At 40.9% G+C, this 12757-nt stretch overlaps 1 protein-coding gene across 1 annotated transcript in view; it reads right to left on the bottom strand.

The window, feature by feature from the left end:
- Positions 1 to 2238: 2238 nt before the first annotated feature.
- Positions 2239 to 12757, bottom strand: part of LOC129052396 (protein FRG1-like) — a 44157-nt gene continuing 33638 nt past the window's right edge. The window contains exon 5 of the mRNA XM_054542804.2: positions 2239 to 3229. Within this exon, the coding sequence (XP_054398779.1) occupies positions 3085 to 3229 (145 nt within the window). The 3' untranslated portion in view covers positions 2239 to 3084. The remainder of the gene's footprint in view (positions 3230 to 12757) is intronic.

The following is a 12757-nucleotide window of genomic DNA, read 5'->3' as shown; positions in this document are numbered from 1 at the left end:
TTATATGTAAGTATTTTATTGTTGGTGGGGATATAAGAAATTTATCATCAAAAGAGAGACGATAATCTATGTTTGCAGACTTCAGAAAGCTGTCTCTCACATAAGAATTTGCAATTTCTGGGGGAAAAGAAAAAGTTGATTGTGCAAATAAAGATTACCATGGAGTTTTCTCTATGGCAACATCAAAAATGAAAGCTGATTCTCATCTTCCTAACAATCTGCAAAGACGAGTGAAACACAAACTACTGAGCATCAAGTTAAAGGAGAGAATTTGAGTGGCACAGGAGGAAATCATGTCACTGCTAGTGAAATCAATATATCCAGTGCTCCTCTGCTCTCCTCCGAGGCTAAAGATGGGTTAAATATCAGTGGCTGACCTCAGGTAATGGAATGAGAAAAAAGCTATAAAAATGCATGCATCACATAATTAAGAGGGTGGGAAGGGATTTTTTTTAAAAAGGCAATTTCTACTTGGGTTCCTTCCTGTTCACCCCATTGGTGAAGAAGCTAGTCTTGCCCTAGAATTCTGGGAATGGCTGCAGACAAAACAAACACTGAGCAGACGAAATTCCCAGTAATTTACTCGTCACACATACTCAGCCCAGCGGGGGATGACACTGCATTTATGCAGGTCTACCCAGGGTTGCACTCTGGAACATAGGGTGTGGTAGGCAGGCTTGGTAGAAATCACAGCGTGGGGTAACCCCTGGTCCCTTCAGGGATGTGCTTGACTAATTCAGAGTTTTGCAGTCTGGTGGGGGCATGAAAGTCATTAGGCTGAGGACATGGTGGGGTGCTGCATGAAATTTTGGGTGTCACAATACAATTGACCCCTGATGCTTTAACATTAGACATTTATTTTTACGATGACTAATATTTTGAGAGGCTGAGAGAAAGCAGCTGAGACATTGTAATAAGTGCTTAGGGACATGAGAGATTAGGAAGGCCACAGTTATGAGTAATGTAAGGTGGAAGCCGATGCAAAGCTACTGCCCCCATTTATTTAGCAGGAGGCAGGAAATGTGATCCGGGATCTCTGGCAGCACAAGCGTGTTCGTAAATATTTCGGTGACTTCATGCATTCCCCATGCATTGGTTTAGAGTTCTGGGGTCTCTGGCAGCACAAGCGTGTTCATAAATATTTGGGTGACGTCATGCACCCCCCATGAATTGGTTTTCATGTCTCCAGTGAGTTGTTGGGCAAGTCTGATATTACTGATCCACAAGCAGCAGGTAGCTTCTTGTATGGAGCTACCTCCACCCCTTGGACAGTCCAGGACTGAATGGTTGTCAAAAATGTGAACTCCTTGATGTCCAGTAAAGGCAACTGAGGGAACTGTGTAGCATTGGTGTAAAAAGTGCACTTTCCTAAGAAGTATGAACTAAGAGTAATCAAAGCCTGTGGCAACAGTGGAACCCAGCAGGGCATCCACTCGCTTCTTTGTAACTTAAAGAGGAATTCTTTGAGGAGCTCAGTCTATCTCTCAACTAAAGCAGCTGCCTGCAGCCTATAGGGGCAGTGGAAGCCCTACTGGACACTTTCACGAGCCTATCACTGTGTTTTCTGATGAAATGCTGCCTTGGCCACCATCAGTAGTGTCTGGAACTCTGCAGGGGATAAGGAGTGTCCTTGTGAGATCCATACTGTGTCCTTGAGTAAAAAAAAGGTATCTGTTACCTTGATTGTATTCTGAGTATCCATGAGGCAAGAAGTTTCTTTAATTCAATGGGGAGTGAAGGTGGACAATTGCAAAAAATTTGTAAAAATGTACAAATGGGTCTAATTGTTGGCCCAGCATCAGTGCTGAGATGACCACCTCAACTTTGGCCAGTTGTGCTGAGGCTTGGGTGTCATCCTTTATCAAGGACATCGTACTAAGAGAGGGAAGGCAGCAGAATCCCACTGAGCTCCATCACATCAGATGATGGCATCCACTCAGAAGGTGGACAAACTTGACTGCTGGTCACTCAGTCGATCCCAAGGGGACTCAGAGACGGGTGACTTCCAGCAACACAGCCTGAGGATGAAGGAGGCCAGTGTTTCCTGCAGATGAGAATGGCAGGAGGTCCGGGTTTGACTCCATCCTGAGGCAAGGAGTTCTCTGCAGCTGTGCCAAGGTTGTGTGGTGCTGCTTCCCAAGGCCTGATGAACAAATGGGCATGAAAGCTCGTGGATATGGATGCAAAGCCCTCTGTTTCCAGAGGGTCCAGTATGTGGTCAGCAATCACTTACCTGGTGCTATACTGAATAGGGTCAAGAGGGGCAGGTTTGTTTTTTACATCAGAAGCCCATGGACTACTTATGGCCACCATATGCAACCAAGATAGTTCAGGAGTCATGGGAAGAGGTTGCTAAAGCATCCACAGTGTGTTCTCTGAGGGAATTCATAGGAGCAGCTGTTAATTTAAATTCGGACAGATTCAAGACTTGTTGCAGGAGGCTTCATTCAAGGTGGGTCAGTTTGCGAATGACAGCATCAGTGAGATTAAGTAAAATTTGTAAATAAGAAATATGTTGTCACCTGAACCCCAAGTAAAGAATTAAAGGGCTGTGCGCAGTCGCTCACACCTGTAATTCCAGAATTTTGGGAGGCTGAGGCAAGAGGATCGTTTCAGCCCAGGAGTTTGAGACCAGCCTGGGTAACATAGCGAGACCTTTTCTTTACAAAAAAATAAACAAAATTAGCTGAGTGTGGTGGCACACACCTGCAGTCCTAGCTACTTGGAAGGACGAGATGTGAGAATTGCTTGAGCTCAGGAAGTGGAGGCTGCAGTGAGTTGAAATCATGCCACTTCATACCAGCCTGGGTGACAGAGCAAGACTGTGCCTCCAAAAAACAAAACACAAATTAAGTAATATTAGGCTTGTATTAACATTGTGGATGCTGAGAGGATGAATAACTATTTTTTGAAAGTGTCAGGAATAGAGCAGCCACATGTTTACCAAGGAATTTTCAGGAATTGAAGCAAAGTGGCAGGGCCTTGCATTACTGTGTTGGGGAAAGGTCCATTCCCTTTGTGTAAGCCTCCTTGTATCTGCGTGTCCTTAGTGTGTAAAATGAATTTTCTCTGAGAATGATGTCATCAGTATAATGTCACACATGTGCTCCTGTAGAAAGGTGGCTGCAGTGAGATCTTGTCTGTGAAGATTGCATGCAATGACAAGGCTGCTGAGACACTCCGTGGGTCGCCTGGTCCCTTCAGAGATGAAGGCAGCCTATGACTGGGACTGTTAAAATAAGCACAAAAAGAACATGGTAGTCAAATCTGTAACAACAAAATATTTATCAGTTGCATCAATATATATAGGTTTATTGTAAGGAATTGGCTCATGTGGTTATGGAGGCTAAGAAGTCCCAGGACCTGCAGTCAGCAAGCTGGAGAACCAGGACTGCCAATGTTGGAGTTCTAGTCCAAGCCTAAAGTCCTGAGAACCAGGAAAGCTGCTGGCATAAGTTACAGTCCACATCTGACTTCAAAGGCGAGAGAAGATCTACGTCACAGCTCTGAAATCATCAAAGAGAGTGAATTCTCTCTTCCTCTACCCTTGTGTTTTATTTGGGATTTAATGGATTGGATGAGGCCCACTCACACTGGGGAGGGCAACTACTTTACTAAGTCTACATATTCAAATGTTCGTCTCATCAAGGAACACCCTCACAGACACATCCAGAATGTTTACCCAAATATCTAGGCAACCCAACTTGGCAAATAAAATTAACCATCATAAGGTGAAAGATGTATACGATCTGAAGAGAAACCAGGGATGCAGGATGGTTAAACATCTGCAAGTCAATAAATGTGATACACCATACAAACAGAATTAAAAACAAAAATCACATGATCATCTCAGTACATGCAGAAAAAGGATTTGACAAAATCCAGCATCCCTTTATGCCTAAAACACTCAGCAAAATCGACATAGAAAAAGAATTTGACAAAATCCAGAATCCCTTTATGATTAAAACCCTCAGCAAAATCAACAGCGAAGGGACATACCTTAAGGTAATAAAAGCCACATAGGACAAACACACAGTCAACAATATATGGAATACGGAAAAGTTGAAATAATTCCCCCTGAGAACTGGAACAAGACAATGATGCCAACTTTCACCACTTCTATTCAACACAGTACTAGAAGTCCTTGCCAGAGCAATCAGATAAGAGAAATAAAGGGCATCCAAATCGGTAAAGAGGAAGTCGAACTGTCACTCTTTGCTGATGACATGATTGTATACCTAGAAAAGCCTAAAGACTCATCCCAAAAGCTACTAGAACTGGTAAATGAATTCAGCAAAGTTTCAGGATACAAAATTAATGTACACAAGTCAGAGGCTCTGCTATACAGTAACAGTGAACAAGCTGAAAATTGAATAAAAAACTCACCCCCTTTTACAATAGCTGCAATAAAAACCTTAGGAATATTATAATTTCTTTAATTATAATAGCATATTCCTATAATTGTCAATTGCATGCAATCTTTGCAGACAAAATCTTAATTATATCCGGAAAACTTAACCAAAGAGACAAAAGACCTCTACAAGGAAAACTACAAAACACTGCTGAGAGAAATCATAGATACAAACAAATGGAAACATATCCCATGCTCACGGATGGGTAAAATCAATATTGTGAAAACACCATACTGCCAAAAGCAATCTACAAACTCAATGCAATCCCCATTAAAGTACAAACATCAGTCTTCACAGAATTACAAAAATTCACATGGAACTAAAGAAGACATAGACGGGACATACTTTAAGGTAATAAAAGCCTGGAAACAAAAAAGAGTCTGTATAGCCAAAGAAAGACTAAGCAAAAAGAACAAATCTAGAAGCCGACTTCAAACTATAGTAGAAAGCCATCGTCACTAAAACAGCATGGTACTGGTATAAAAATAGCCATTTAGATCAATGGAACATATTAGAGAACCCAGAAATAAAGCCAAATACTTACAGTCATCTAATCTTCAACAAAACAAACAAAAACATAAAGCAGAGAAAGAATACCCTACTTGGGGAGGAGCCAAGATGGCCGAATAGAAACAGCTCCAGTCCACAGCTCCCAGCATGAGCGTCACAGAAGACGGGTGATCTCTGCATTTCCATCTGAGGTACCATGTTCATCTCACTTGGGAGTGCCAGACAGTGGGCTCAGGTCAGTGGGTGAGTGCACCGTGTGCCAGCCAAAGCAGGGGCAAGACATTGCCTCAATAGGGAAGTGCAAGGGGTCAGGGAGTTCCCTTTCCAGGGGTGACAGAAGGCACCTGGAAAATCCGGCCACTCCCACCCGAATACTGGGCTTTTCCGACGGGCTTAGGAAACGGTGCACCAGGAGATTTTGGCCCGCACCTGGATTAGAGGGACCTAGGCCCACGGAGTCTTGCTGATTGCTAGCACAGCAGTCTGAGATTAAACAGCAAGTCCGCAGAGAGGCTGGGGGAGGGGCGCCCGCCATTGCCCAGGTTCCCTTAGGTAAACAAAGCAGCCGGGAAGCTCGAACATGGTGGAGCCCACCACAGCTCAAGGAGGCCTGCCTGACTCTGTAGGCTCCACCTCTGGGGGCAGGGCACAGACAAACAAAAAGACAGCAGTAACCTCTGCAGACTTTAAAGTCCCTGTCTGACAGCTTTGAGGAGAGCAGTGGTTCTCCCAGCATGCAGCTGGAGATCTGAGAATGGGCAGACTGCCTCCTCAAGTGGGTCCCTGACCCCTGAACCCCAAGCAGCCTAACTGGGAGGCACCCCCCAGCAGGGGCAGACTGACACATCAAACGGCCAGCCAGGTACTCCAACAGACCTGCAGCTGAGGGTCATGTCTGTTAGAAGGAAAACTAACAGAAAGGACATCCACACCAAAAACACATCTGTACATCACCATCATCAAAGACCAAAAGTAGATAAAACCACAAAGATGGGGAAAAAACACAGCAGAAAAACTGGAAACTCTAAAAAGCAGAGAACCTCTCCTCCTCCAAAGGAAAGCAGTTATTCACCAGCAACGGAAGAAAGCTGGATGGAGAATCACTTTGACAAGCTGAGAGAAGAAGTCTTCAGACGATTAAATTACTCCGAGCTACGGGAGGATGTTCAAACCAAAGGCAAAGAAGTTGAAAACTTTGAAAAAAATTTAGAAGAATGTAAAACTAGAATAACCAATACAGAGAAGTGCGTAAAGGAGCTGATGGAGCTGAAAACCAAGGCTCGAGAACTACGTGATGAATGCAGAAGCCTCAGGAGCTGATGCAATCAAATGGAAGAAAGGGTATCAGCCCTGGAAGATGAAATGAATGGAATGAAGTGAGAAGGGAAGTTTGGAGAAAAAAGAAAAAAAAAGAAACGAGCAAAGCCTCCAAGAAATGTGGGACTATGTGAAAAGACCAAATATACGTCTGATTGGTGTACCTGAAAGTGACGGGGAGAATGGAACCAAGATGGAAAACACTCTGCAGGATATTATCCAAGAGAACTTCCCCAATCTAGCAAAGTAGGCCAACATTCAGATTCAGGAAACACAGAGAACAACACAAAGATACTCCTCGAGAAGAGCAACTCCAAGACACATCATTGTCAGATTCACCAAAGTTGAAATGAAGGAAAAAATGTTAAGGGCAGCCAGAGACAAAGGTCGGGTTACCATCAAAGGGAAGCCCATCACACTAACAACGGGTCTCTCGGCAGAAACCCTACAAGCCAGAAGAGAGTGGGGGCCAATATTCAACGTTCCAAAAGAAAAGAATTTTCAACCCAGAATTTCATATCCAGCCAAATTAAGCTTCATAAGTGAAGGAGAAATAAAATACTTTACAGACAAGCAAATGCTGAGAGATTTTGTCACCACCAGGCCTGCCCTAAAAGAGCTCCTGAAGGAAGCACTAAATATGGAAAGGCACAACCGGTACCAGCCACTGCAAAATCATACCGAAATGTAAAGACCATCGAGACTAGGAAGAGACTGCATCAACTACCGAGCAAAATAACCAGCTAACATCATAATGACAAGATCAAATTCACACATAACAATATTAACTTTAAATGTAAATGGACTAAATGCTCCAATTAAAAGACACAGACTGGCAAATTGGATAAAGACTGAAGACCCATCAGTGTGCTGTATTAAGGAAACCCATCTCACGTGCAGAGACACACATAGGCTGAAAATAAAAGGATGGAGGAAGATCTACCAAGCAAATGGAAAACAAAAAAAGGCACGGGTTGCAATCCTAGTCTCTGATAAAGCAGACTTTAAACCAACGAAGATCAAAAGAGACAAAGAAGGCCATTACATAATGGTAAAGGGATTAATTCAACAAGAAGAGCTAACTATCCTAAATATATGTGCACCCAATACAGGAGCACCCAGATGCATAAAGCAAGAGAAAGCAGGAAAGATCCAAAATTGACACTCTAACATCACAATTAAAAGAAGTAAAAAGCAAGAGCAAACACATTCAAAAGCTAGCAGAAGGCAAGAAATAAGTAAAATCAGAGCAGAACTGAAGGAAATAGAGACACAAAAAACCCTTCAAAAAATTAATGAATCCAGGAGCTGGTTTTTTGAAAGGATCAACAAAATTGACAGACTGCTAGCAAGATTAATAAAGAAAAAAAGAGAGAAGAATCAAATAGATGCAATAAAAAATCATGAAGGTGATATCACCACTGACCCCTCAGAAATACAAACTACCATCAGAGAATACTACAAACACCTCTATGCAAATAAACGAGAAAATCTAGAAGAAATGGATAAATTCCTAAACACATAAACCCTCCCAAGACTAAACCAGGAAGAAGTTGAATCTCTGAATAGATCAATAACAGGAGCTGAAATTGTGGCAATAATCAATAGCTTACAAACTAAAAAAAGTCCAGGACCAGATGGATTCACAGCCGAATTCTACCAGAGGTACAAGGAGGAACTGGTATCATTCCTTCTGAAACTATTCCAATCAACAGAAAAAGAGGGAATCCTCCCTAACTCATTTTATGAGGCCAGCATCATCCTGATACCAAAGCCGGGCAGAGACACAACCAAAAAAGAGAATTTTAGACCAATATCCTTGATGAACATTGATGCAAAAATCCTCAATAAAATACTGGCAAACAGAATCCAGCAGCGCATCAAAAAGCTTATCTACCATGATCAAGTGAGTTTCATCCCTGGGATACAAGGCTGGTTCAATATATGCAAATCAAAAAATGTAATCTAGCATATAAACAGAATCAAAGACAAAAACCACATGATTATCTCAATAGATACAGAAAATGCCTTTGACAAAATTCAACAACCCTTCATGCTAAAAACTCTCAATAAATTAGGTATTGATGGGGCATATCTCAAAATAATAAGAGCTATCTATTACAAACCCACAGCCAATATCATACTGAATGGGCAAAAATTGGAAGCATTCCCTTTGAAAACTAGCACAAGACAGGGATGCCCTCTCCCACCACTTCTATTCAACATAGTGTTGGAAGTTCTGGCCAGGGCAATTAGGAAGGAGAAGGAAATAAAGGGTATTCAATTAGGAAAAGAGGAAGTCAAATTGTCCCTGTTTGCATATGACATGATTGTATATCTAGAAAACACAGTTGTCTCAGCCAAAAATCTCCTTAAGCTGATAAGCAACTTCAGCAAAGTCTCAGGATACAAAATCAATGTACAAAAATCACAAGCATTCTTATACACCAATAACAGACAAACAGAGAGCCAAATCATGAGTGAACTCCCATTCACAATTGCTTCAAAGAGAATAAAATACCTAGGAATCCAACTTACAAGGGATGTGAAGGACCACTTCATGGAGAACTACAAACCACTGCTCAAGGAAATAAAAGAGGATACAAACAAATGGAAGAACATTCCATGCTCATGGGTAGGAAGAATCAATATCGTGAAAATGGCCATCCTTCCCAAGGTAATTTAAGATTCAATGCCATCCCCATCAAGCTACCAATGACTTTCTTCACAGAATTGGAAAAAACTACTTTAAAGTTCATATGGAAACAAAAAAGAGCCCGCATCACCAAGTCAATCCTAAGCCAAAAGGACAAAGCTGGAGGCATCACACTACCTGACTTCAAACTATACTACAAGGCTACAGTAACCAAAACAGCATGGTACTGCTACCAAAACAGAGATATAGATCAATGGAACAGAACAGAGCCGTCAGATATAATGCCACATATCTACAACTATCTGATCTTTGACAAACCTGACAAAAACAAGAAATGGGGAAAGGATCCCCTATTTAATAAATGGTGCTGGGAAAACTGGCTAGCCATATGTAGAAAGCTGAAACTGGATCCCTTCCTTACACCTTATACAAAAATCAATTAAAGATGGATTAAAGACTTAACCGTTAGACCTAAAACCATAAAAACCCTAGAAGAAAACCTAGGCATTATCATTCAGGACATAGGCATGGGCAAGGACTTCATATCTAAAACACCAAAAGCAATGGCAACAAAAGTGAAAAGTGACAATTGAGATCTAATTAAACTAAAGAGCTTCTGCACAGCAAAAGAAACTACCAGCAGAGAGAATAGGAAACCTACAGAATGGGGGGAAAATTTTCGCAACCTACTCATCTGACAAAGGGCTAATATCCAGAATCTACAATGAACTCAAACAAATTTACAAGTAAAAAACAAACAACCCCATCAAAAAGTGGCAAAGGACATGAACAGACACTTCTCAAAAGAAGACATTTATGCAGCCAAAAGACATATGAAAAAATGCTCATCATCACTGGCCATCAGAGAAATGCAAATCAAAATGACAATGAGATACCATCTCACACAAGTTAGGATGGTGATCAGTAAAAAGTCAGGAAACAACAAGTGCTGGAGAGGATGTGGAGAAATAGGAACACTTTTACACTGTTGGTGAGACTGTAAACTAGTTCAACCATTGTGGAAGTCAGTGTGGCGATTCCTCAGGGATCTAGAACTAGAAATTCCATTCGACCCAGCCATCCCATTTCTGGGTATATACCCAAAGGACTATAAATCATGCTGCTATAAAGACACATGCACACATATGTTTATTGCGGCATTATTCACAATAGCAAAGACTTGGAAGCAACCCAAATGTCCAACAATGATAGAATGGATTAAGAAAATGTGGCACATATACACCATGGAGTACTACGCAGCCATAAAAATGATGAGTTCATGTTCTTTGTAGGGACATGGATGAAATTGGAAATCATCATTCTCTGTAAACTATCGCAAGAACAAAAAACCAAACACCACATATTCTCACTCATAGGTGGGAATTGAACAATGAGAACACATGGACACAGGAAGGGGAACATCACAGTTCGGGGACTGTTGCGGGGTGGGGGTGGTGAGGGATAGCATTGGGAGATATACCTAATGCTAGATGACGAGATGGTGGGTGCAGCTCACCAGCATGGCACATGTATACCTATGTAACTTACCTGCACATTGTGCACATGTAGCATAAAACCTAAAGTATAATAATAATAATAATATAAATTAAAAATACAAATAAATAAAAAAATAGATAAAACTCTAAAAAAAAAAAAAGAATACGCTACTCAATAAATGGTGCTGTGATAAATGGCAAGCCACACATAGAAGAATGAAAGAGGATGCTCATTTCTCACCCTGTTCATAAATCAACTCAAGATGGATCAAGGACTTAAATCTCATACCTGAAACCATAAAAATTCTAGAAGACGACATTGGAAAAACCTTCTAGACATTGGCTTAGGCAAAGACTTTATGACCAATAACCCAAAAAGCAAATGCAACTAAAACAAAGACAAATAGATGAGACTTAATTAAACTAAAAGGCTTCTGTGCAGTGAGAGAAATAATCAGCAGAGTAAACAGATAACCTACAGAGTGGGAGAAAATCTTCACAATCTGTACTTCTGATTAAAGGACTAATACCCAGAATCTGCAAGGAACTCAAACAAAACATCAAGAAAAACATCCCATCAAAAAGTGGGCTAAGGACATGAACAGAGAATTCTCAAAAGAAGATAAGCAACTGGCCAGCAAACACATGAAAAAATGCTCAACATAACTAATTATCAGGGAAATGCAAATGAAAACCACAATACAATATGATACCCCTTCACTCCTGCAAGAATGGTCATAATCAAAAAATAAAAAACTCATAGATGTTGGCATGGATGTGGTAAAAAGGGAACACATGTACACTTTTTGGAGGGAATGTAAGCTAGTACAACAGCTATGGAAAACAGGAGATTTCCAAAGAAGTAAAAGCAGATCTATCATTTGATCCAGTAATTCCACTCCTGGGTATCTACTCAGAGGAAAATAAGTCATTATATGAAAAAGATACTTGCACACCATGTTTATAGCAGCACAATAAGCAATTGGAAGAATTTGAAACCAGCCTAAATGCCCATCAATCAGTAAGTGGATAAAGAAAATGTGGTATAAATATTTACCTCATGGAATAACACTCAGCCATAAGGTGGAATGAAATAATGCATTCACAGCAACCTGGATGAAACTGGACACCATTATTCTAAGTGAAGCAACTTAGGAATGGAAAACCAAACATTGTATGTTCTCATTCATAAGTGAGAGCTAAGCTATGAGGATGCAAAGGCATAAGAATGATACAATGGTCTTCGGGGACTCAGGGAAAGGCTGGGACTGGTGGGGTGGGTGTGGTGAGGGATAAAACACTACACATTGGGTACAGTGTACACTGCTTTGGTGATGGGTGCACCACAAATCTCAAAAATCACCACTGAAGGACTTATTCCTGTAACTAAACACCACATGTTTCCCAAAAACCTATTTAAATAAAAAAGAAAACCATCATATTCCCCCAAAACCTATTGAAATAAAAGAAAAAGTTAACCACAATATTAGGCATTGGGTAGGAGGGCCTTAATGGATGAGAGCACTGCAGTCACATTACAGCAATGCATTGTGAAACACCATTTATTATTTGCAGGTTTAAGAACAGACCAAATTCTACTGCAAAACGTTGAAGCAATGAGTATTATCACCCTTCACTAATTAATTAAGTCTTATATAATAAGTTTTATTTATTTGAAGTCATGTTGTAATTTGTGTTGGACCATATTTGCTAATTTATCAAGATGAGGAGGCTAGGCAAGATGGCTCACACCTGTAATCCCAGCACTTTGGGAGGCCGAGGCAGGAGGATTGCTTGAGGCCAGAAGTTAGAGACCAGCCTAGGAAACATAGCAAGACTCAACTTCTATAATTTTTTTTAATTGGCTGTGTTGGTGCATGCCTGTAATCTCAGCTACTTGGAAGGCTAAAATGGGAGGATTGCTTGAGCCCAGGAGTTCAAGACAGCAATGAGCTATGATTGTGCCACTGCACTTCATTCAGCCTGGGTAATGGAGCAAGACCCCATCTCTAAAAAAATGAAAAATTAAAAATAAATCAAATTAAAAAAACAAGAGAGGGAGTTCTGTAAGGTTACGTTTGGTGAAGTCAATGTGTAAGTGCAAATGATTTAATATCAATTTGTTACTCATTAGGTCAGAGCCTCCAGGTCCCCTATGGACAAAGGCTTCTATGACTATGGGAAATTTAGTCAAGGTAATAAATGTGAGGCATAACTATGTGTCCCCTATTCTATATGCAGTTACTCTGCTAGGATTAGGGGATGCAATGTTTAAATTTAATGAAATTTCAGGTATAACAAAGTTTGAGCTCCAGTATTGATTAAGTTTGTGAAGGTATGCCAATTGGTAGATTTCCGCAGATGCT

Source organism: Pongo abelii, chromosome 11, assembly GCF_028885655.2.
Source record: "Pongo abelii isolate AG06213 chromosome 11, NHGRI_mPonAbe1-v2.0_pri, whole genome shotgun sequence".
In the NCBI taxonomy this organism is placed as follows: Eukaryota; Metazoa; Chordata; class Mammalia; order Primates; family Hominidae; genus Pongo; species Pongo abelii.
This window is presented reverse-complemented; position numbering and strand designations above follow the sequence as displayed.